General features: G+C 45.3%; 1 protein-coding gene across 4 annotated transcripts in view; it reads left to right on the top strand.

Annotated features, from left to right (window-relative positions):
* The first annotated feature begins 12,443 nt into the window (after positions 1 to 12,443).
* The window catches only part of COL12A1 (collagen type XII alpha 1 chain), a 145,168-nt gene continuing 135,333 nt past the window's right edge, over positions 12,444 to 22,278 (top strand). Inside the window, exons 1-2 of one of the 4 annotated variants that reach the window (XM_060205392.1) lie at positions 12,444 to 12,889; positions 15,770 to 15,877. In XM_060205392.1, the coding sequence (XP_060061375.1) occupies positions 15,805 to 15,877 (73 nt within the window). In that variant the 5' untranslated portion in view covers positions 12,444 to 12,889; positions 15,770 to 15,804. Of the gene's footprint in view, positions 12,890 to 15,753; positions 15,878 to 22,278 lie in introns of those variants that run through there. The other 3 variants (XM_060205391.1, XM_060205393.1, XM_007516304.3) reach the window with 3 other exon arrangements.

Genomic DNA, 22,278 nt, shown 5'->3' with positions numbered 1-22,278 from the left:
TTGTTGCCCTTGTTGTTTTATTGTTGTTGTTACTGATATCGTCGTTGTTGGACAGGAAGAGAGAAATGGAGAGAGGAGGAGAAGACAGAGAGGGGGAGAGAAAGATAGATACCTGCAGACTTGCTTCACCACCTGTGAAACGACTCCCTGCAGGTGGGGAGTCGGGGCTCGAACCGGGATCCTTACTCAGGTCCGTGTGCTTTGTGTCACGTGCGCTTAACCTGCTGTGCTACTGCCCGACTCCCTCTGAGATGCTTTTTAAATGTTATTGATGTAATATAAAGTTGCCAATAAATTTTTGCTGCTCAAATGCTGGAGAGGTTGTGGGGTCAAAGGAACCCTCCTGCACTGTTGGTGGGAATGTAAATTTTTCCAACCTCTGTGAAGAACAGTCTGGAGAACTCTCAGAAAGCTAGAAATGGACCTATCCTATGATCTTGTAATTCCTCTTTTGGGGATATATCCTAAGGAACCCAACACACCCATCCAAAAATATCTGTGTACACATATGTTCTCTCTCTCTCTCTCTCTCTCTCTATATATATATATATATATATAATTTATTTATTCCCTTTTGTTGCCCTTGCTGTTTTATTGTTGTAGTCATCATTGATGTTGTTGCTGGATATGACAGAGAGAAATGGAGAGGGGAGGGGAAGACAGAGAGAGGGGGAGAGAAAGAGAGACACCTGCAGACTTGCTTCACCGCTTGTGAAGCGACTCCCCTACAGGTGGGGAGCTGGGGGCTTGAACCGGGATCCTTACACAGGTCCTTGCGCTTTGCACCACCTGCGCTTAACCCGCTGCACTACAGCCCGACTCCCCACATATGTTCTTAACAGCACAATTTGTAATAGCCAAAACCTGGAAGCAACCCAGGTGTTCAACAACAAATGAGTGGCTGAGCAAGTTGTGGTACATATACACAATGGAATACTACTCAGCTATTAAAAATGGTGACTTCACCATTTCTAGCTGATCTTGGATAGACCTTGAAAAATTCATGTTAAGTGAAAAAAGTCAGAAACAGAAGGATAAATATGGGATGATCTCACTCTCAGGCAGAAGTTGAAAAACAAGATCAGAAGAGAAAGCATAAGTAGAACCTGAACTAGAATTGGCATATTGCACCAAAGTAACAGACTCTGGGGTGGGTGGGGGAGAGAATACAGATCCAAAAAGGCTGACAGAGGACCTAGCGGGGGTTGTATTGTTATGTGGAAAACTGGGAAATGTTATGCATGTACAAACTATTGTAATTATTCTGGAACGTTAAACATTAATTCCCCAATAAATAAATGAAAAAAAAAGTTTTGCTGCTAAGAAAAAAATATCAGGGATCTTGTTTGTATATAACACACATTCACAGTTATTTTGTCATGTTCCCCTAAAACTAACATGCTAACCCCACTTCCTCCAAATTCCCCACTGATAGCATCATTCTTTCAATCATCTGATTTTATACAAGTGATTGCTGTGTGTGTGTGTGTGTATGTACTTATTTATTTTTGTTATCAGAACACTGTTCCACTCTGCCTTATGGTGGTGTGGGGGATTGAACCTGGGACTTTGGAGTCTCAGGCATGAGAATCCATTTGCATAATGATTATGCTATCTGCCTTCTGCTTTGTGTGTGTGTATGTGTGTATATTTAAAAGAGAGAAATAAAGAACCTTCTGCAATAGGATTATCAATTTAAAAGTGCAGTGGAACCGTGGGGAGACTCAGCAGTGGTGCATCAGCCTTACGTGCCTAAGACTACAGAGGCCACAGCTTCAGTTCTTGGCCCCACCATGTGCCAGAACCAAACAGTGTTAGTCACTCTTTTTCTCTCATGAAAATGAATACTAGACTTAGAAATTCAATGGGATAGCATGTGATACTTGCTACCCCCGTAAATGACAAGGGATTCTTCTGCTTCTAAGAACCCAAATGTTTTCCTGTATCTAGGCAATCCAGTGCCGTAATATGTACTTGGCTAGTTTATAGAGTCCTCAAAACTTTGTTAAAGTAAACTTTAAATGTATGAAGGGAGGCATATCACTGTAGGTAAGCTTCAACAAGAATCGTGGCTAATCTCTGTTCTCTCCATATTATTTTGAAGTAAATCCCAGACATGATTTAATTTATAAATATTTCAGTATCTATCTCTAAAAATAAGGGGTTTAAAAGATTTTTTAAAAAATATGTAAAAAAAAGATCTATCTCTAATAATAAAGATGTCATCCTGACATTGAAAATATTAACAGTAACATCAAAATTACGTAGTTGGTGATCAAAATTCCAGTTTCCTCATAATGAAGATGAAGGGATTTTTTTGCAGACAGAATATCTGTTTGAATTAAGATCCAAATAAGGTCCACAGATTACAATTGGTTGAGAGTTTGCCAGTCATCTTAAGATATTTCTCCATCCTGTCTGTCCAACACCCACCATCTTCCTCTGAGTGCTGCTGCTGTGACACCAAATACGGTCCCCAGTGTCTCTTCCAGGAATAACTCTGACACTCCCTCTTCAGACTTCTTGTTCTAGGCTGTCTTTTCATCAAGTTACTGAGAGTTTGTTGGTAGATAAGGGTTTTTAGGGTAATTTTTTTTTTTTGCCTCCAGGATTATCGCTGGGGCTCGGTACTGGCAGTATGAATCCACTGCTCCTGGAGGCTACTTCCCTTCGACCCCCCCGCCCATTTTATTTGGATAGGACAGAGAGAACTTGAGAGAGGAGGGGGAGACAGAGAGGGAGAAAGATAGACATCTGCAGACCTGCTACAGGGCTTGTGCAGAGACCCCCCTGCAAGTGGGTGTGAGAGATGGTTAGATCATCTCTTCAAAAGAACATGTATAGAGCAACTGTTAAGTACAAACATTCTTTTTTTTTTTATTTAAGAAAGGATTAATCAACAAAACCATAGAGTAGGAGGGGTACAACTCCACACAATTCCCACCACCCAATCTCCATATCCCACCCCCTCCCCTGATAGCTTTCCCATTCTCCATCCCTCTGGGAACACGGACCCAGGGTCATTGTGGGATGCAGAAGGTAGAAGGTCTGGCTTCTGTAATTGCTTCCCCGCTGAACATGGGCATTGACTGGTCAGTCCATACTCCCAGTCTGCCTCTATCTTTCCCTAGTAGGGTGTGTCTCTGGGGAAGCTGAGCTCCAGGACACATTGGTGGGGTCTTCAATCCAGGGAAGCCTGGCCAGCATCCTGATGGCATCTGGAACCTGGTGACTGAAAAGAGAGTTAACATACAAAGCCAAACAAATTGTTGAGCAATCATGGACCCAAAGCTTGGAATAGTGGAGAGGAAGTGTTAGGGAGGTACTCACTGCAAACTCTAGTGTACTTCTGCTTTCAGGTATATATTTTGCAGTAGTTTATGGATATGTGTGAAGATATGCTCTCTCACACAGAAACTGGTGTATATCTAGGTTTTGGGACTTTGTTAGAAAGTGAACCACCTGAGATGAAATTAGAGTATACTATGAAAGGAAAGGTCTCACCCGAGTAATGAAGCTGAAGGTTGTCATTCCACACCTGAAGTCTCTGGACACAGTCTGAAGTGAAGCATGTTGAGGTGGCAATCGTTGCGTTGGTTAGGTTGTGATCAGCAGATGCAATATTATTTGATATGGATTGGGAGAGGCATACGGGAAAGTGGGCCCTATCCAAGGGTTCCAGGAATGGGGGAAGTAGGGGCTCTATAGTGGAGATGTGAGGTTCCTGCTGTGTTAGGGCTCAAAAAGACAATTGATAGTTAATGTTATTATCACATTATTTGGTAATTGGGTTAACTTTGAAAAGTCCTTTTGTTATGGTTTGCTGTACAGCAAACATTCTTTTTATAAATTGGTATCTATGAACACCTGTGGCTAGTAGTTTTGTATTCTTTAGGTCAGCTCCTTGCAGTGCTCGCTAATCCTCCAGCAGAGACCCTCAGACTCTTCCTCCTCTCCTTATTTAGGCAACAGGGAGATTGTGAGCTCTGAAGCCCAGCCCAGGGGTGGAAGAGACAGTTCTGCATCAGGTATAAAAGATGGGAGAAGGATGAAGGGGGCGCTGCTGCCTGACAGCCACTATTGGCGGCACACCCTTTTGCAAAATAATAAATGCCTTGCTTCAACTCCTTATTTTTTTGCCTTGATAAGTAATTTTAATTGGACGTCATTTACAACATGGGGAACCAGAGGCTCTGGAGGAGGCTCCAACCCGGATCCTTGTGCAGGTCCCTGGGCTTTGTACTATGTGCGCTTAACCTGGTGCGCCACCGCCCGGCCCCCAGTTTTGTTTAAAGAGCAATCATCATTATTGTCACCACCATCACCATTATTGACATGCCAGCATCTTGGAGCAGAGCTCTAATCTCTGTCTGCTGTGACTGGAAAGGACCTCTCTTAGGGTGTTAGAATGAGCAGCCTCAGCAGATCGAGGTCATTTCTCCCCCCAGAGAGAAGCACATGGCTGTTTACTGTCCAGTATAACAGAGATAATATCTCCCCTCAGTAAAGAGAAGTCAGGCAGACTTATTGCCTTTGTCTAACAGGTGGGTTGCCCTAGTTAAGATGCTTCTCTTGCAGTGCAAACCACAAATATGCAAGCATCAAGGGCCATCTTTGCATCATGTTGTAGGATCTGGGTCCTGGGGCACAGGCGAGCAAAGGACACACTGGCTAGCTACTTCTATTGACAGAGTCCTTCTAGTGACAGAGTCCTTTGCCTCCAGTTTCTCCTGTGTTCTGTTCCCACAAAATTGTGATAATTTGATTTGTTAGCTTGCACGTAGGATCAAATCTCAACACTTGCACAGTTCTGGATAATTGTGATTATTTTTGTTGTTATGACTACAAAATATTTTGTTCATAACAGTCAATTCCTGCTCCCCCCTCCCCTTCTCTTATCATTGGTCCGTGGAGAGGTTGCTTTATAAAGACCCCGGTGTGTGGAGATTTTTTTTTTTTTACTTGTGGAATGCTCTGAATCATGAATTGAGCTGATTGATTCTTGTAATACCATTTCTTCTGATCTCACATTCTCAGGTTGTCTTTAAGATTTTATTTAGGGAGTCAGGTGGTAGAGCAGCGGGTTGAGCACACACGTGGTGCGAAGCACAAAGACCAGCGTGAGGATCCCGATTCCAGGACCTGGCTCCCCACCTGAAGAGGAGTTGCTTCGCAAGCGGTGAAGCAGGTCTGCAGGTGTCTATCTTTCTCTCTGCCTCTCTGTCTTCCCTTCTTCTCTCCATTTCTCTCTCTCCTATCCAACAACAACATCATCAATAACAACAGCAATAACTACAACAATTAAACAACAAGGACAACAAAAGGGAATAAATATTTTAAAAAAGATTTCATTCATACACAGTCTTCAGCCCTCTATTAAATAACTTAATCTTAATTTGTTTATTTATGGCCTCCATAATTTCATTGAAGGTTTTTTCTTTTTCTTTTTAGTGGACAGGCCATCTTTTGATTTGCCTTAAATAAACCTAAATAATTAAAAGACGAGTCTGATCTGGCAGTGGTCATCTTTCCCCCTCTTCTCCACTAGGGGGAGCACTCTGCATTGCATTCAGGAGCATTTAAAGTCTAGGTTCTTAGATGAAGTTGAATGAACAACTTAGGGTAGAAAATTCATATTGCTCCAGCTGATCCCAACCTAATCAACGCAACGAATATCACCTCGGCATGCTTCACTTCAGACTGTGTCCAGAGACGTCAGACATGGAGTGTCAGTCTCATTACTTGGGTGAGATCTTTCCTTTCATAGTATTGTCTAATTCCATTCCAGGAGGTTCACTTCCTAACAAAGTCCCAAAACCTAGATATAGACCAGGTCCTGTGAGATAGAGCATATGTTCACATGTATCCATAAATTAGGGCAAAATATATACCTGAAAGCAAAAGTGCACAATAGTCTGCAGTGAGTCAGTATGAAGTTCATAATGAAATAGTGTCTACTTAGACTTAGATACCCTCCTCACCTACTTCCTATTACAGTTCTCTCTCTCACTCCATGCTAACCTCATCAAAGCAAGGACTGAAAAAGCTGAATAAGGGCAAGAGACTGGCATACTTTAATGATGACTCTTTAGTCACTATCAGGCCACTCCATCAGCTGGGTCCCTAATCGGGGAGTCCTGAGATTCCCAAACAGATATGATGGGCCTAGACCTTGAATAAATCCCTCTCTCTATTGTTACTAATCATCTCTATCAGGAACAATAAAATAGATCCCTTTGTGGGCACCCATAAGACCTTGCCCTCAATTTGGACCAACAATGGTAGAAAATGTTTCATCCTGTGAAGGGAGGCTGGACAACATACTCTATGCTACACCTGAGGAAGATGGGTCCTGATATTGGGGCAGCTTGGAATGTTCCTACTCATGACCACAGAATGTGAGCTCAGATCTATAGGGATGCAGAGGTCACATAGGCTCCTAAGCTGAATATGGGCCCCAGATCACATCAAATTGATGGGGTTTATAGTCAACAATATTTATACCCCTTTCCCATATTTGGGAGCTACTCTCTTCCCTGATCCAGCTTTCTGGTTCTTTTTCCAGCCATGACATCATCTCCCCACACAATAATTAGGATCCACCTGCATATCAGATTTCAGGCTCAGGGAAAAAAAAACTAGTATAGCCACAGGCTCTTTGGAATATAACTGAAATATGCCTACTAGCTACCTACAAAATGGAGTCCCCCCCCCCCCCCCCAACTCTTCATCTGCACTACTCCAGCCTTTAGGCTCATGATTAGTCAACAACTTGTTTGGCTTTATATGTTAACTCTCTTTTTAGCCACCAGGTTCCAGATGCTAGCATGATGCCAAATAGACTTCCCTGGACAGACAACTCTACCAGTGTGTCCTGGAGCTCTGATTCCCCAGAACCCCACCCCACTAGGGAAAGAGAGATACAGGCTGGGAGTATGGATTGACCTGTCAATGGCCATGTTCAGCAGGGAAGCAATTACAGAAATCTGACCTTCCACCTTCTGCACCCCATAATGACCCTGGGTCCATACTCCCAGAGGGTTAAAGAATAGGAAAGCTATCAGGGGAGGGGATGGGATATGGAGTTCTGGTGGTGGGAGTTTTGTGGAGTCGTACTCCTCTTATCCTGTGGTTTTGTCATTGTTTCCTTTTTTATAAATAAATTAAAATTAAAAAAGGAGAATTCATTATGAAGACTTGGTCTGTTATACAGAAGCTCAATAGAGAGCAATAAATCTTCTTTGACTTTGTTGATGTCATCAATATGGCCTTTGAGTCTCCTAGTGAGTTTGAAGACTAAAACCAGGACCAAAAAGAAAGCTCTAAAACTTTCCATGTTTTCCACCCACCAGAAAATTTGTATTAGTTTTCAGTGCTAGCTACTGACACACAGAGCAGTGGTCCCAACAGAAATCCTGGACCTTACACTATGTTGACAGTTACAGAGCAAAAGGATTCCAAGTCCCCTGTGGGGACATCTTCTACTGTTCCGGGTTTGAGGTAGCCCCCTTCTGTGGCAGGACACATCTGATACAGTTTCTGTTTTCTGCTGCAGTGGTGTGCATGCTCTGACTGAGAAGTGGTTTCAGCAAGTGAGAGGACTGGGTGACTTGAATGTCTGTGTGTGGGCTTCCCCCAAACCATTCTTGTGAAGAGGCAGAATCTACCTAGCCAGCAGGTGAGAGGAAATGTCCCTGCCTGAGACATGATGTTGGTCTCTGAATTCCTCAACTTGGCTACAACAGAGAGTGGTTGTGCGCTGCAAAAATTTCAAATTTTCGATTTGTTTTCAGAGAAAGGGGAGGGTGGGTGGGTGGTAGATGACTCAGTACAGCACACACAGTACCAGGTAGGAGGACTTGGGCTCCAGCCCCTAGTTCCTTCTTTGTTTCCCACCTTTTATGAAGCAATGAGTGGTGGGAACAGTGGAATCATTCCAGCACTGAGTCCCAGAGATAACTCTGGGGGGTGGGGTGTGTGCGTGTGTGGGGGGAGGCAGAATACTGCTGTATCAGATGTAGTATCTGAATGGAACTCTTTTTTTTTTGAGGGATAATATCCTGGAAGCATTTAGGAGAATCATTTGGATTGGCTTCAAATGCTTCAGGGCAATGAGGAGGTGAGGTCCTCCTGATTTTCTAGCCCCATTCACAGGAAAGAGCTCAGTAAGTGAATTTGACTTTGAGGTGCACACAAGAATCTAAACTCATTTAGACATAATCCTTATTTTATTTTATTTTATTTACTTATTATTATTATTTTACCACAGCATTGATCAGCTCTGGCTTATGATGGTATGGGGATGGGGTAGGGGGGCTAAACCCAGGACTTTGGAGCTTTAGCAAAAACATCTCTTTGCATAACCATTATGCTATCTACTTTCCTTTCTTCCTTTTTCCTTCCTTCCTTCCTCCCTCCCTTCCCTTTGTTCTTTTTTTTCTTTTTGCCTCCAGGGTTATCGATGGTGCTTGGTGTGGGTACTACCCACCGCTCCTGGTGGCAACTGTTTCCAGTTTATTGGCTAGGACAGACGGAAATTGAAGGAGGAGGGGGAGATAGAGAAGGAGAGAGAAGATAACCACCTGTAGACCTGCTTCACGGCTTGTGAAATGTCACCCCTGCTGGTGGGGAGTGAGGCTCGAACCTGATCCTTGTGCAGGCCTTTATGCTCAGTACTCTGTGCTCTCTTTTTTTAAATATTTATTTATTATTTATTTTCCCTTTTGTTGCCCTTGTTGTTGTTCTTTTATTGTTGTTATAGTTATTGTTGTTGATGTAATTGTTAGATAGGACAGAGAGAAATGGAGAGAGAGAGAGAAAGACAGACACCTGCAGACCTGCTTCACTACCTGTGAAGTGATTCCCCTGCAGGTGGGGAGCTGGGGGGGGGCTCAAAGTGGGACCCTTCTGCTTGTCCTTCTGCTTTGCGCCACGTGCACTTAACCTGCTGCGCTACCGCCCTAGTATTCTGTGCTCTTAACCTGGTGCGCCACCATCTGGTCCCCTAGACATAATTTTATAATTAATTAATAGGGTATAAACAGCAATTAAGAATCAAGGGGGAGATAGATATGTGCAGCACTGCTTGACCACTTCTGAAGTTCTCCACCCTCTCTCCCCATATGTGGGGAGTGGGGCCTGAACCCTTGTTCTTGAATACTGTAATGTGTACCCTCAACTGTATGCGCTACCACCCACCCCCTTACACATAGTGTTTCTGACTTCTGCTAATTAGTGTCTTAGACCATCACCCCCCAAAGATGCTGAAAGAACTCCCTTCACTCAGGACCTTACAAAGTCGGCTCTGCTCTGGACACTGTACCTCAAGTACTGGACGGTTCACAGGTCTCACTCCAGGCTTTTTTGTTTTGTTTTTGTAACCAGAGCACTGCTCAGCTCTGGTTTGTGGTGGTGTGCAGTGGCAATTGATCCTGGGACTTTGGAGCCTCAGGCTTGAGAGTCTCTTTGCATAACCATTATGCTCTCTACCTCCACCCAAAAACCTCACACTTCTACACCTGTTCTGAAGCACAGGCCATCCTGAATTCCCTGGGCAGATGACCTCACCTATGAGTCCAGGTACCCCACCTCCCCAGAGCCCTACTCCACTAGGGAAACATAGAAACAGGCTGGGAGTATGGATTGATCAGTCAACACCCATGTCCAGTGGAGAAGCAATTACAGAAGCTAGACCTCCCACCTTCTGCTTCCCATAAAGGTTTTTGGGCTATACTCTCAGCGGGATAAAGAAAAGGGAAGTTTCCAATGGAGGGGATGGGATGTGGAGCTCTGGTGGTGGGAATTGCATGGAATTGTACCCCTCTTATCCCACAATCTTGTCGATCATTATTAAATCACTAATAAAAAAATCTAGGAGGCTTGTTTTTGCCTTTGGAATAGTTAAGGGTGGAGCTGAAAGTAGTACTTCTTATTTACGCTGGCCTTGAACCATCACAGCCTGGGGGCAAGAATGTGAGAATCTCTGAAGTCACTGCTTGGTCACCTTGACCCTCCGACGTCGAAGCTTGCACTGACCGCTAGATGGTGCTGTGGGACTAGACATCTACTGCTCCTGAGCCTCCGGGAACCCAGGAGTCGGAGGGAGATGAGGTGGGAAATCTTACCAGATGCCCAGAGAGTAGAAAGAGGGTCCCCGGGATACAGTTGGTGGGATAAAATCCACAGAAAGCCGTCAATCTAAAGAATTCAAGCAGCGGTAGACTCCATAAATTCGCTGTATACATTTTGAGCATTACCCAGGGGGAAGGGCACAGGCTGGCAGAGGTTTTAACACTTAACAGAGTCGTAATGGGGAATGTAGCAAAACAGCCCCTGAAAGTCAACCCAAGCAGACATCGTGTAGGAAGTTGGCCAGGTGCCCCTTTGGCTACACTGAATGATGTTCCTGTCCCGGTGAATCAAGGTGCTTAATTTTAGTTTGTGGGGGGGCGTCTGAGTAGTCCTGAGCCCGGGTCCCAGTACCCCCGCTCCCTGCTCCGAGCCATGGACCTATTTCTGAGGGCGCAAGGGCGTTTTCAAAAATGGTCTTTACCTGTATTAACTCTCCGTATGGGAACGAAAATACCTCGAGAAATAATCTCTGGTAGCAAATCACCGTTCTAGAGGGCGGACACTTCTAGCATCCCAGTCTGAGACCTACAGCCTCCAGGGGTGGGGGGTGGGGCTGAGGGTGGGTGGGAAGGAAGCCCTGGACTCCACAGAGTCCCCAAGTGGAGGAGGGGTGACTCCCAGGATGGTGCTTTTATAGCCTCCAGTCAAACAGGAAAGAACTGGTTTTCAAGCAAGAATAGAACATAGAACACACAGAACTGCGTACACACACACACACACACACACACACACACACACACACACACACACACTCTCAATGCAAATCCCAGCCAGTTCCAGGCCCTTCAGAGCTACTGGGTGCTCGGGTGACAGTACAAACTTGGGGTTCCCTGGAGCTTCCCCGGAGAGGGAAGTGGAGTGAGGAGGGGGCTCCGAGTGAAGAACTGTTGTGTGTGCGGAAGCCAGCCCCCAACTGTACTGCGAATAAAGGCTCCTTGATACCCCGGTGAGGCCGCGCTGCTGGGCCCAAAGAGTTATCCACAGCCTGGTGTGCTGGGGGGGGGGGGGGGTTAGTGCCAGATCCGGATCTGTGAGGGTGTGAAGGGGGCACACAGCCTGTGCACTGAATGTGTGTGGGCTCTTTGTGCGAGCTGCCCGGCTGGCCTTCGAGTGGGCCTTGCTTGCCCAGGGAATGTGCGGAGAGAGCGCTTCTCACTGCTCTCCATTCTCTCCCTGGGGACGCAGCCTGGGCGTGGGGGGTGCAGTGCCGGGGTGGGCTCCCCGCAAGTTCTTATCATTCTAAGGAACACTTCCGAGGCCGTTCTGTCTGCTGGAGGGATGACAGACTGGCGACATGAGGATCAAACGCGGGATAGAGGTTGGCTACCAGCCCTCTGTTTTCCAAAGACGCAGGACTTGTGTGGAGCACCCCAGATCCCTCTGGGAACACTTTCCCTGTGCCACCGAGTCAGAGCGTCCAAGGTGGCTTGGCAACCCGGGGTGGGTGCCAGGTTCCCTGCTCTGTTCCAGGCAGGGCACTGAATGGGGGTGGGGGAGGCAAAAAGAGGAGAGGGGCTGGCAGAACACGAGTCTCCTATTTGGACCCCAACTTCTTTATCTTGTGTGTGCTGTTGGTGGTGGCGGGGGGGGGGGGGTGATAAGGACGAGCTTAGGAACTTAGTCTCTCTGTACACTTGACCGCCACAGGGCTCCAAGTAGAGTTTTTAGTTGCACTTCTCTGGCTCTGGGTGAGAGCTTTCCTGGGTGGCAGGGACGCCTGGCTGGAGCGGAGGCGGTCCTGTGCTGAGGACCCCCTAGGTGACCCAGGGCTTTCCTTTTCTTTGGGCTCCGAGTGACCGTCCCAGTTGCGTCCCGCAGAGCAGGGGTTAGGTGTGGGGAGCAGGGCCCGGCTGGGAAAGCCATCCCGCGGCCGAGTGCGGCGTTTCTAGTGGCTGCTCGGAGGCTGAAAAAGACAGCAGGCGCGCCGCGTGCGCAGACACTTAGTTCATGGAAACCCTGGAAATCGGTTTTAAGTGCACCCAGGACAGCCGGGCAGGAAGGTGTAGGTGGCGACGGTGGGTGGTGGGACCCGGATACAACGGGTTAGGTTCTCCGCTTCCCCGGATTCTTGCAGTTCTGAAGCCGAGACGGGCTCCCCCACCTCTTTCCCTATTGTTCTTAATTATGATTATCATTTAAAAAAGTAGATTCATTAAAGGCAAATTGCACGGAGAGGGAAACCCGAGCTCCCCAGCCCTCCCTAAGTGGGGGAGTGCGCTGCTTCCCTTGGCAGTGAACCGGCTGCGGCTGTGTCCCCCCTCGGCTTCCTCCCTCCTCCCTGCACCCCCACAGCCCCCCCCCCCCCCCGCGGGGCCCTGCTACTACGGCGATCGCCACCTCACGCCGAAGGAATGCTCGAAGTATGCACACGTTCCCAAAAGTAGACCTCCTTCACCGCCGGAGGAGCATACATCACCCCGTGGCAGCCGTCCACCTTCTCAGGCGTTTCGTAACCGAGTAAACTGAGAGCTGGGAACAGCCCTCTATTAAGTAGCCCGCGGCGCGGAGCCTCTGCCCACTCGACACAGGCGAGCCGCCCCAGACGCGTCCGCGCGCCTGCAGCTGCGATCTTCCCGCGTCTCCGCGGGGTCCTCTGAGCCGGCGGCGCCTCCCGGGCTTCAGCCCCAGCCGCTTCCACCTCCCGGCCTCCGCCAGGGGCTTCCCGGGACGCGCACCCCGTGGGGTCACACGGAGAGCGGGTTTCCACGAGGCGGGGAAGCCACTGTCGCCGCCGCTACCTCGATCATCGCTGCTCCAGGTCAGTCCTGCTCCTGTCCCCTCTCCCGTAACCCCAATGAACCTTTCTAAAGACAACTAGGGAAGCGTGCAGCCAGCCCTGGGGAGTCCGGGCTAGGACCGATGGGAGCTGTTGGAATGGAGGAGAGACGGACGGACAGAGCGAGCAAGCGAGCGAGCGAGAGCTGCTGGGGCTGGGGGGATTGTGATTAACTTGAGTTTTAGAAAGTTTTCTATCAGGGTGTCTGCAGGGTGGCGGTGGGCGCATCCATCTCCCCAGGCTGGAGAGGGATCCAACCGTGCTGTTGAATGGAGGGTGTGCGGGGCTCCGATCCCGCCGCGCCGGTGGCGGGGTCCCGAGTGGCTTCGAGCGAGCCCGGCGCTGGGAGGCCAGGCCGAACGCGGGGCGCGGACTCCTCTCGAGGGCCGGCTGAGTGCCCTGCGTGCAGCTGCTCTGGGCTGCGCGGCGGTGAGCGACAGACATCTCGAGACAGATTCCCGGGAGAGCCTTCTGGCCCCCTCCCCGCTCCGAAGAGCCTACGAGCTGGGCGAGTCCAGTTTGGGGGGACTCAGCCTTCCCCGACATCCCGGGGTCCTGGAAGGAGCTTCCTCGCCCCACCTCTTGCTGGGCGTCTTGGGTCAAGACCCTTGGAATTCCCATATCCAGAGTGGGGAGCAGAAGAGGCTCCCCCCAATTCCGGAAGTCTTCCTGGGACCATTTTGGGGGCAGCTGGGGGGAGCCCCCTCTCCCAGCAACCTGAACTACGTGATCTTTTAAAAAGTGTGCTGGAGCGCCGGGTCGGGACGGGACGAGAAGAGACCAGAGCGCTTAGCTCGCCCTTGCCCAACTCAAGTCAAGGTCGTGATGAGCCAAAGGGGAGGGGGTGATGCAGGCGGGATCTGGGGGGACCCCACCGGGGTGGGGAGAGCGTAATTTCTTCTCTTCTTTTTTTAAAAACTTGACGCAGGGGGTTGAGGACTTGGCCTCTCCCAGCGAGACTGGGGGCGAGAGCGAGTTGGCTGGTGGAGACAAGCCCACGCCAACTCCCCGTCCCCCACTCCCGCCAGGAACTGAGTTATTTTCATTCATGAGGGTAGGGAATCCTCACTGCCTCGTAGGGGCGGCCGCTTTCTGACATTTATTGTGAGAAGGCTCAATGAAATGTTGCTAAGCATTCAGATAAATGTTTTGACTGAAAGGAAAGGCAAGAAAACTTCTTTTTAAACATACGGAAGGCATGTCTGCTTTGAGGGCTGAACTGATGGTCTGTTCTGATACCCCGACGTGATTAAATCTTGCCCCTGAGTAAGGTAACCGATAGGTGGCGATCTAGACCGAGACAAAACGCTCCCATTCGCCAGGTTTTTTTTTTTTTTTTTTTCCCCCAAGAGTTCAGTGGTGTATAAAAACCCTGCACACAGGTTTTTGGTGGTCCGGATTTTCAGTCTTTTAACTTTTCGCCAGCAGGACTGCCAACAGAGTTGGAAATTATTAGAGCAATGTTAAGGCCAGGTGACTGGAACAATGAACTAGCCTCACCTCTTGGTTTTTTTTTTTTTTTCACTGAAGGAGACTAGGGTTAGCAATGTCAAGCGGTTGTTAATTAGGAAGAAAGAAAGTCTTTGGATCCCTGAGTAGGCCAAATTTTTAATCTTGGCTTCATGAAAAAGAGCTCCAGGCAATTTGGCACGCTTCCTCATCAGACATTTAAAATGCAATTTACACTCAGTCTGAGGAGACTGGTCCCAATACATTGCGCCAATAATTCGGAAAGACATGGTTGGAGCTTGTCAGTTTCTTTTCTCAAAAAGGTCTTGACCTTTGGCTCATTTTCCGAGTCCCAAGTATGACTCCGTTTGGCCCAATCTGTTGCCTTACAATAAATTAGGTAACTTAGAGTCAACTCTCTTTTTATGTTCTGCCTCTGGCAGCTTCCCAGTTCAGCTCATTGCTCGAGCTTTTGTCTCTGGATTGGACTTTTGAATATTTCAGAAACTTCCTTCCCTTTGGTCCTTGTGGGTTAAGAACCTGCTGTGTGCTAGAACCCACAAAATCTCACTCTTTGTCTTTAAGGAACTAACAGATATATGTCATCCTTCTAATCATCTGAAAAGCTTCATTAATACTGAGAATTTTTATAAAAGAGGATCTGGGAAATTAGATGTGTGTGTGTGTGTGTGTGTGTGTGTGTGTGTGTGTATGTGTGTTTTGTCTCTTCTGTGCTTGTCCCAATTTATTATGTAGTTTGGAGTTGTTTTTTTCTAATCTGGGGTAAAGGATTTGTCAGATGTGAAGACAATTCAGTTCATAGGAGGTTTGAATTTCAGTTTGGCCTTTCATATTTCTGTATAAACCATTTCAGACCTCAAAGAGCTGCATATTTGTAGGCAGGACAAAATGAAGAAGTAAAAAAAAAGAGAGAGAGAGAGAGCAAAAGAGGTTTATTACACTTTTCCAAATTACCCTGAGGCTGCTAAAGCATAGTTAACTGAAGAGTCCAGCAGCTAGGAAAAAAGTGGCCAAATAAAATCCCCAGCTGGAAGAAGCATTTAGTTGAGCCAGGGATAAAATGACCTCGGAATTCGCCATCATCCAGGCATGATGAAGTCATGTGGGGCCTGGGGAGGCTTTTACCTAGGATGCTAAGCAGACCCAACCTCCCTCCAGGCAAGCAGGATCCTCTTCAAACTACAACTCTCTCTTGGTGTCACGGTTAAACTGCTGCAGATGAACTTGACTTCCAGTGCTCTACAATAGGTCCATTATTTGCTGGGCCTCCAGGCCCTTATGGCTGTGAAGGCCGATCTGCTGAGGTTCTGCTCCAGATTCTGGCTTCAGTTCTAACCTGGTTCTGAGACTGCAGGCACCGGGTTCTCATGTGCTCACTGCTTGTTCCGACAGATTCCTTGATGCGGCTGTGAGCTCAGAGGGCCAGCATGCGGACCAGGCTTCCTTCTGCGCTGGCCGCCCTGGGTGTGGCCCTGCTCCTGTCTTCCATTGAGGCAGAAGGTAAAATGCTCTTCTCTCCTTGCTTGGTGCTAAAGCAGAGTTGGAGAAAGGAATGAACACAAGGAACCTTTCTGCCTCTTTTGCTTGCTATCTGTCTATCTTTTCCCCCCTGTATGTTGTGGTTCTTCCCCAGGTAGTTTCTCTTCTCCAGAGAAACTCCCTCTTCTTCTGAAGTGTGTCCACTTCTAAGGTCCAGCTCTTTTGCATTTGCTTGATCTGTTCCGTAACAGAGCTGTGTGGTCTCCTTGCGCTTGTCTCTGCGGTGTGCTGTCCACACTGCCACCTGCCCTGATGCCTTCCAGAGATCCAGACGCCTGGGAAGAGGGCCATGGCTACACCCAGCTCGACAGACAGCACCCCTCCGGCTGGTACCCAGGAGGCCTGGAGTGCCAGGTGCTCTAGCTCACGTGGCTTGTTACCACCTCGAGGACAAGAAATAAAAGTCTCCAACAGTGCCGGCTCTGCGTGTCTGTGTTTTCTGTGGGGGGACCTCCAGGGGCCAGGCGGATGGTGACTTGGCCCAGGGCCATGTTGGTCCTGACTGTTTGGAGGAGGGAGGGTCTCAGAAGCTCTGGGCTAGGGCCTAAACTGGCACAGACAGGCTGGTTGTAAGGCTCAGGATTGCAAATAGATGCCAGATATACCGGGCATCTAGGGTCTGGCCCTCCCTCTAGCACTAGCATCTGGGAGATGGGGTTCATGGCCTTAGGATCTGTTAAAAGGTTGTGTGTGGCTCTGCAATCTGGACAAATGAAGGACCTTTGCATTTTCTCCTTTTTGGGGAAGAGTGTCTGGAGTGATGTTTTACTATTTGCTAACAAGCTGTTATTTTTATTAATTAGTGAGTGGGGGGGGGTTGTGTATCTCTTCAGTCATCATTGGAGATCTGGTAAACTAGAGTCATTGCTCTGCAAGCTACATAAGGTAGTATCATAAAGTCATGTTTAAGTCTTGCTTTCTTTTTAAAAAATAATTTATTTTAATCACACACACACACACACACACACACACACACACACACACACACACACACACACATATAAAGAGAGAGGCACCACAGCACTGCTAAGCTCTGGCTTTTATGGTAGTTCTGGGGGACTGAACCTGGGACCTCAAAGCCTCAGGTTCTGAAAGACTTTTGCATGACTGTTCTGCTGTCTCCCTAGCTAAAAATTTTGCTTTCAATAAAGAAGTGCCCCTGAAAGAGTCAAGGAAGAAATAAATGGTTCTGTATAGGACTGAAGTGGTGTGAAATCCCCCCCTTTTATTTTCTTTTAGAAGTAGACAGTAGAATTGCTCTTTAACAACACTGAGATTTTAAAAAAAAAAAAGTCCTTCGAGCGAGCTATGTTTTTCTACTTCAAGTATTACAAGGAAAAAAAAAAAAGGAGTGTAGAGAACATACAGTCCCTGAATAGCGTGGCATGTTTAGAAAAGTAGTAGAAGCCTGTAGGCTCTCCTGATGGGACTGCTCTTTTGTGAGGGTGGAGGTTTCTCAGAGTGACCTCTGAAGTTATACTCAGTTTAGGCAGTCTTTAATGTTTCATTCTCTGCTGTTTTGAGGCAAAACTTTTACTTAAGGAACTCCTAGAAGACCTACCAAAGGTATTTTTAGATAATACATCAAAGAAGCCTGTTTACTGGCCATTGAGAAAATGGTTATTTGGAAATCAGAAGCGTTTGAGAATTCTTAGGAAGAGTACTAGGTTGGAAGTGATGTAGTGGAAAAGAAATCAATTCTGAATTGAATAATTGCTGGTTAGCAAAATTCAGTTAAAAAACATTTTTTTTAAAAAACTGCATGACTGTTTTCCACTTTTCTTACACTGTATCTTTTAAATTTCTATTGATTTCTATACACCACAGTACTTTCTTTTGCCTTTTTCAGCCGTCTTTTCTTTTCTCCCACTTTGTTATGTCAGCATTTAATAATGGCGTTTTAATAGGAGGCCATATTCTTTGGTTTGGCACTGTCATATAAAAATATATTGTGAGCCACAGATGCAAGCCACATATGTCACTTAAAATGTTCTGATTGCCAGGTTAAAAAATAGCCAAAGAAACAGGGTAAATGAATCTTTATGTTAGATTTCACTTAACAAAATATCCCCAGTGTTATCTTTTCGACATGTCATGGACATAGAACTATTAGTGGGATATTTTGCATTTTTTGCACTAACTCTTCCAAATTGGGTGTGTATTTCATGCTTGCAACACATTTCATTTGGATTGGCCATGTTTCAAATTCTGGATAGCACATGTGGTTGGTGGCTCCCGTGTTGGACAGCAAGGCCAGGATGTTAACTACCAACTAAGTGGCCCCAGGAGCCTTGAAGGGCTAACACAATTTGTGGCCAAGGCTTTCTGGAATTATGGGCTGGAGACAGAATTGTTGTGAAATATTTCTGTTGGGTATTTCTGAATTCCAGCTTTCACCCCTGTTTGCTATGTCATTTTTGCAGATCCGAGGTGATCATTATTTACGTTTCTTTCCCTTTTGTAACTCATGCTGATACTTTTTTTTTTTTTAAAAAATATTTATTTATTCATGAGAAAGATAGGAGGAGAGAAAGAACCAGTCACTTCTCTGGTACATGTGCTGCCGGGGATCGAATTCGGGACCTCCTGCTTGAGAGTCCAGTGCCTTAAGCACTACACCACCTCCCGGACCACATGGTGATACTCTTATATTTGTACTGCTTTCTAGTCAGTCTGCCTAATTTTTTGTGTTGATTATCAATGCTTTTAAAAATTTTTGCTCCCAGCAGGCATCCCCCCCCCCCATTCTTTATTTGACAGGATAGAGAGAAATTGAGAGGGGAAAGGGAGATAGGGAGAGAGACAGAGAGACACCTGAGGGCTTGTTTCATTGCTCTTGAAGCTTGCCCTCTTCAGGTGGGGAGCTGGGGCTTGAACCTGAGTCCTTGCACATGATAATATGTATGTTTAACCTGGTGCACCACTTCCTGGCCCTCTCAATGCAATTTTTTTTTTAATTAACTAAAATGTCTTGACTGTCACCTCTTTCTTGGTGGTTTCATCTCTGCTCTGATATTTTCTTTCTACCTAGTTCATACAGAACTTTATGTTCAGAATATAACATTTGGTTCTATGGAAAGCCTGTGAAAATGACTTCCTTCAGATTTTTGCAATTTTTAATCACAGCATAGATTTTACTGACTTTAAGCTTAACCACTGCTCTTGTATGAGCTAGAACATGTGAATTGTCATTTAGAAAATTTAACATGTTGAATTCAAAGTTTAATGGTCACTATCATGTGGGAATCAGACATTTTTCTAATTTGCCTTGAACTTGAGATTAAAGTAAATTTAATGAAAAGTACAGTATTTTATTTAGTAAGTCCAATTTGTAGTTTGTAATATATAACAAACAGCTGTATATTATCAATCCATTAGTGAGTTAAGACCATAAGCTTTGCCTTATGTCTAGGATGAGAAGCATTATATACCTACAGCTCTAAAATTCTTTAGCAATTTCATGTTACAATAGAAAATTCAAATTATAGAAAAACTGATAGATTATCTATTTCAATTTCCTTGTCCACACGAGAAAAATAGTACCAAGGAGGTTTAACTCAGCAGACACAGTTACTTAGGGACAAGGCAGAGATAAGACTCAAGTATTTTGATCTTTTTCTAGTGCTATTGATAGCTTGCCAATCAAACTGTGTCTCTTTCTGTTTGAAAGCTGATGAACTTAGTTTAGTGAGTTAAACATATTTTCTAATGCATACATAAAAATCATTAGTTTGATATACTAACTTTTCTTTTTTCCTTTTTTAGTTTCTTAACATGCACACAGACAGACAGACAGACAGACACACACACACACACACACACACACACACACACACACAGTGTTCTGTTTTTATCATTTTTATTGGGGGTTTCAGTGCAGTTATTGACACCTGAGTATAACTTGGTGTGATCAAATATGAGAACATATTATTAAATAGCATCTTGAAGAATTAGTAAAATGCTTGTGAAAATAACACTGAAAACTTTGCTATCCATTAGGTAGAAAGGATAAGGTAGAAACATCTAGAAGTATACAAAGTATAGTTTTATGACATTCAATAGACAATTTAATTTTCCTTCTAAAACTAATATGAATTTTGTTATCTTAGCTAAAACTAGATACCCACTTTTGTTAATAAGATACCAAAATAACCAGTTAAAAAGTTAGTACCAGTAAGTGCTGTTTTCATAAAAACCTTACAAATTCTTCAAGATGCTATTTAATGGTGTGTTCTCAGATTTGATTTTTTAAAAATACATTTTATATACCTACTTAAGCTTATTATTCTCTTCTGAACTGTCCATCTTCCTATCCATTCATCTACCCACCCACCCATTTCTCACAGCTTCTTGGATGTATCTTCTTTTGGGATACAGTAAGAATATTAAAATGTATCTAGATAGATACTGCTATCTTAAATGATTATGTGAAATCAGTATACCAATCTATCTGTAGCTCAGCTGGATATAGGTGAATACCACATATTTACTATTGGTCAGATCTGAAATGATAGCTTTTTGTTTTTTAAAAATAAATTATGTCTTTCTTTAAAAACTTTGTATTATATTTTATTTATTTATTATTGAATAGAAACAGAGAAATTGAGAGAAGAGGAGGAGGTAGAGAAAGGAGAGACACAGCAGCCCTGCTTCACTACTTGTGAAGTTTTCCCTCTGCAGGTGGGGACCAGGGGCTTGAATCTGGGTCCCTGAACACTGTAATATGTGCACTTATTACAAGAAGAAAAAGAAGCTCTGTACATATGAAGTGCCGTTACCCTCAGCCTGTTAGTGGAGACACTCAGCAATATAAGATGCTGTTATTATTTCCAAAAAATTCTAACTTTTTGGAAATGTATTTATTTATTTAAAATAAATAATTTACTTATTTATTTTAGATTTTTATTAGCTTTATTTATTGGATAGAGACAGCCAGAAATTGAGAGGGGGTAAGGGAGATAGAGAGGGAGAAAGAGAGACACCTGTAGACCTACTTCACTGCTTGTAAAGCTTTCCCCCTGCAGCTGGGGTACTGGGGGCTCGGACCTGGGTCCTTGAGCACTGTAACATCTGCACTCAACCAGGTGTGCCACCACCCGGCCCCAGTATCAATTAATTAATAAGACGGAAACAGAGAAACTGAGAGATAGAGAGACACCTTCAACCCTGCTTCACCAGTAGTGAAGCTGTCCCCCCAGCAGGTGGGGACTACAGGCTTGAACCCATGTCCTTGTGCACTGTAATAGGTGCAGGTTCCTGGTCCCAGTCCTGCTGATTTATATAAACTATTACAATGTATCTTTCATACATAACTTCCTGATAACAAAAGTACTAGTCACAAATATGAAATGGAAGTCCCAGAATTCTGAGCGTATCCTTATGTCTAGGAGACAGCTCACTTCATAGGACATGCATCTTACTCTGTTCAAAGACCTGAATTCAAGTCTCATTATCTCCTGTATCCCTGTGACTGGCACCAGGAGAAGCTCGACTGTAGATGGTAGAGTGGTGCTGTGGTGTCTCTCCTCTTTGCCTCTTCCTTACTCTCTTTATTTGCAACAAAAACAATGAGAAGATTAGCTTAAAAAGCAGTGGAATTGTACATACAGAAGGTGCTGTAACTGTAGGAAGAAAAATCCCCCAAATTTAGTCTCTTTACTCTCAGCATTATGACTATGTGGCTGATTGCTGTCTCATTTCTTCATACTTTTGATGCTTTTCTTCTTGGTTCAGATTGTCATTGTCACTGTGGCTCTTTGCAGTCATAGTCAATGTATAGATCATGTTAGAAGAACAGGAAAGCTATCAAGGGAGTGATGGGATATGGAGTTCTGGTGGTGGGAATTGTGTAGAGTGGTACCTCTCTTTTCTTACGGTTTTGTCAGTGTTTCCTTTTTATAAATAAAAAAAGGAAAGAAATAAAACTGGCATCCACTTTCTTTTTTTAATATATAGATTCTTTTTTTTTTTTTTTTTGCCTCCAGGGTTATTGTTGGGCTCGGTGCCTGCACTATGAATCCACTGCTCTTGGAGGCCGGTTTTTCCCATTTTGTTGCCCTTGTTGTCATCATCATTGTTGCCATTGTTGTTGTTGGATAGGACAGTGAGAAATTGAGAGAGAGGAGGGGAGATAGAGAGGGAGAGAGAAAGACACCTGCCGACCTGCTTCACCGCTTGTGAAGTTACCCCTCTGCAGGTGGGGAGCCAGGGGACTTGAACCGGGATTCTTACACAGGTCGGTGAGCCTTATGCCATGTGCACTTCACCCACTGTGCTACTGCCCAACCCCTGCATCTATATTCTTTTAGGGAGTAGAAATACTTGTAATAACATAAAAGTAGTTCTAAGTTGCTTTTATGAAA

This window comes from Erinaceus europaeus, chromosome 13 (assembly GCF_950295315.1).
Source record: "Erinaceus europaeus chromosome 13, mEriEur2.1, whole genome shotgun sequence".
NCBI classification, from domain to species: Eukaryota; Metazoa; Chordata; class Mammalia; order Eulipotyphla; family Erinaceidae; genus Erinaceus; species Erinaceus europaeus.
Note: the sequence above shows the minus strand (reverse complement) of the source record. Positions and strands in the feature narration are given on the sequence as shown.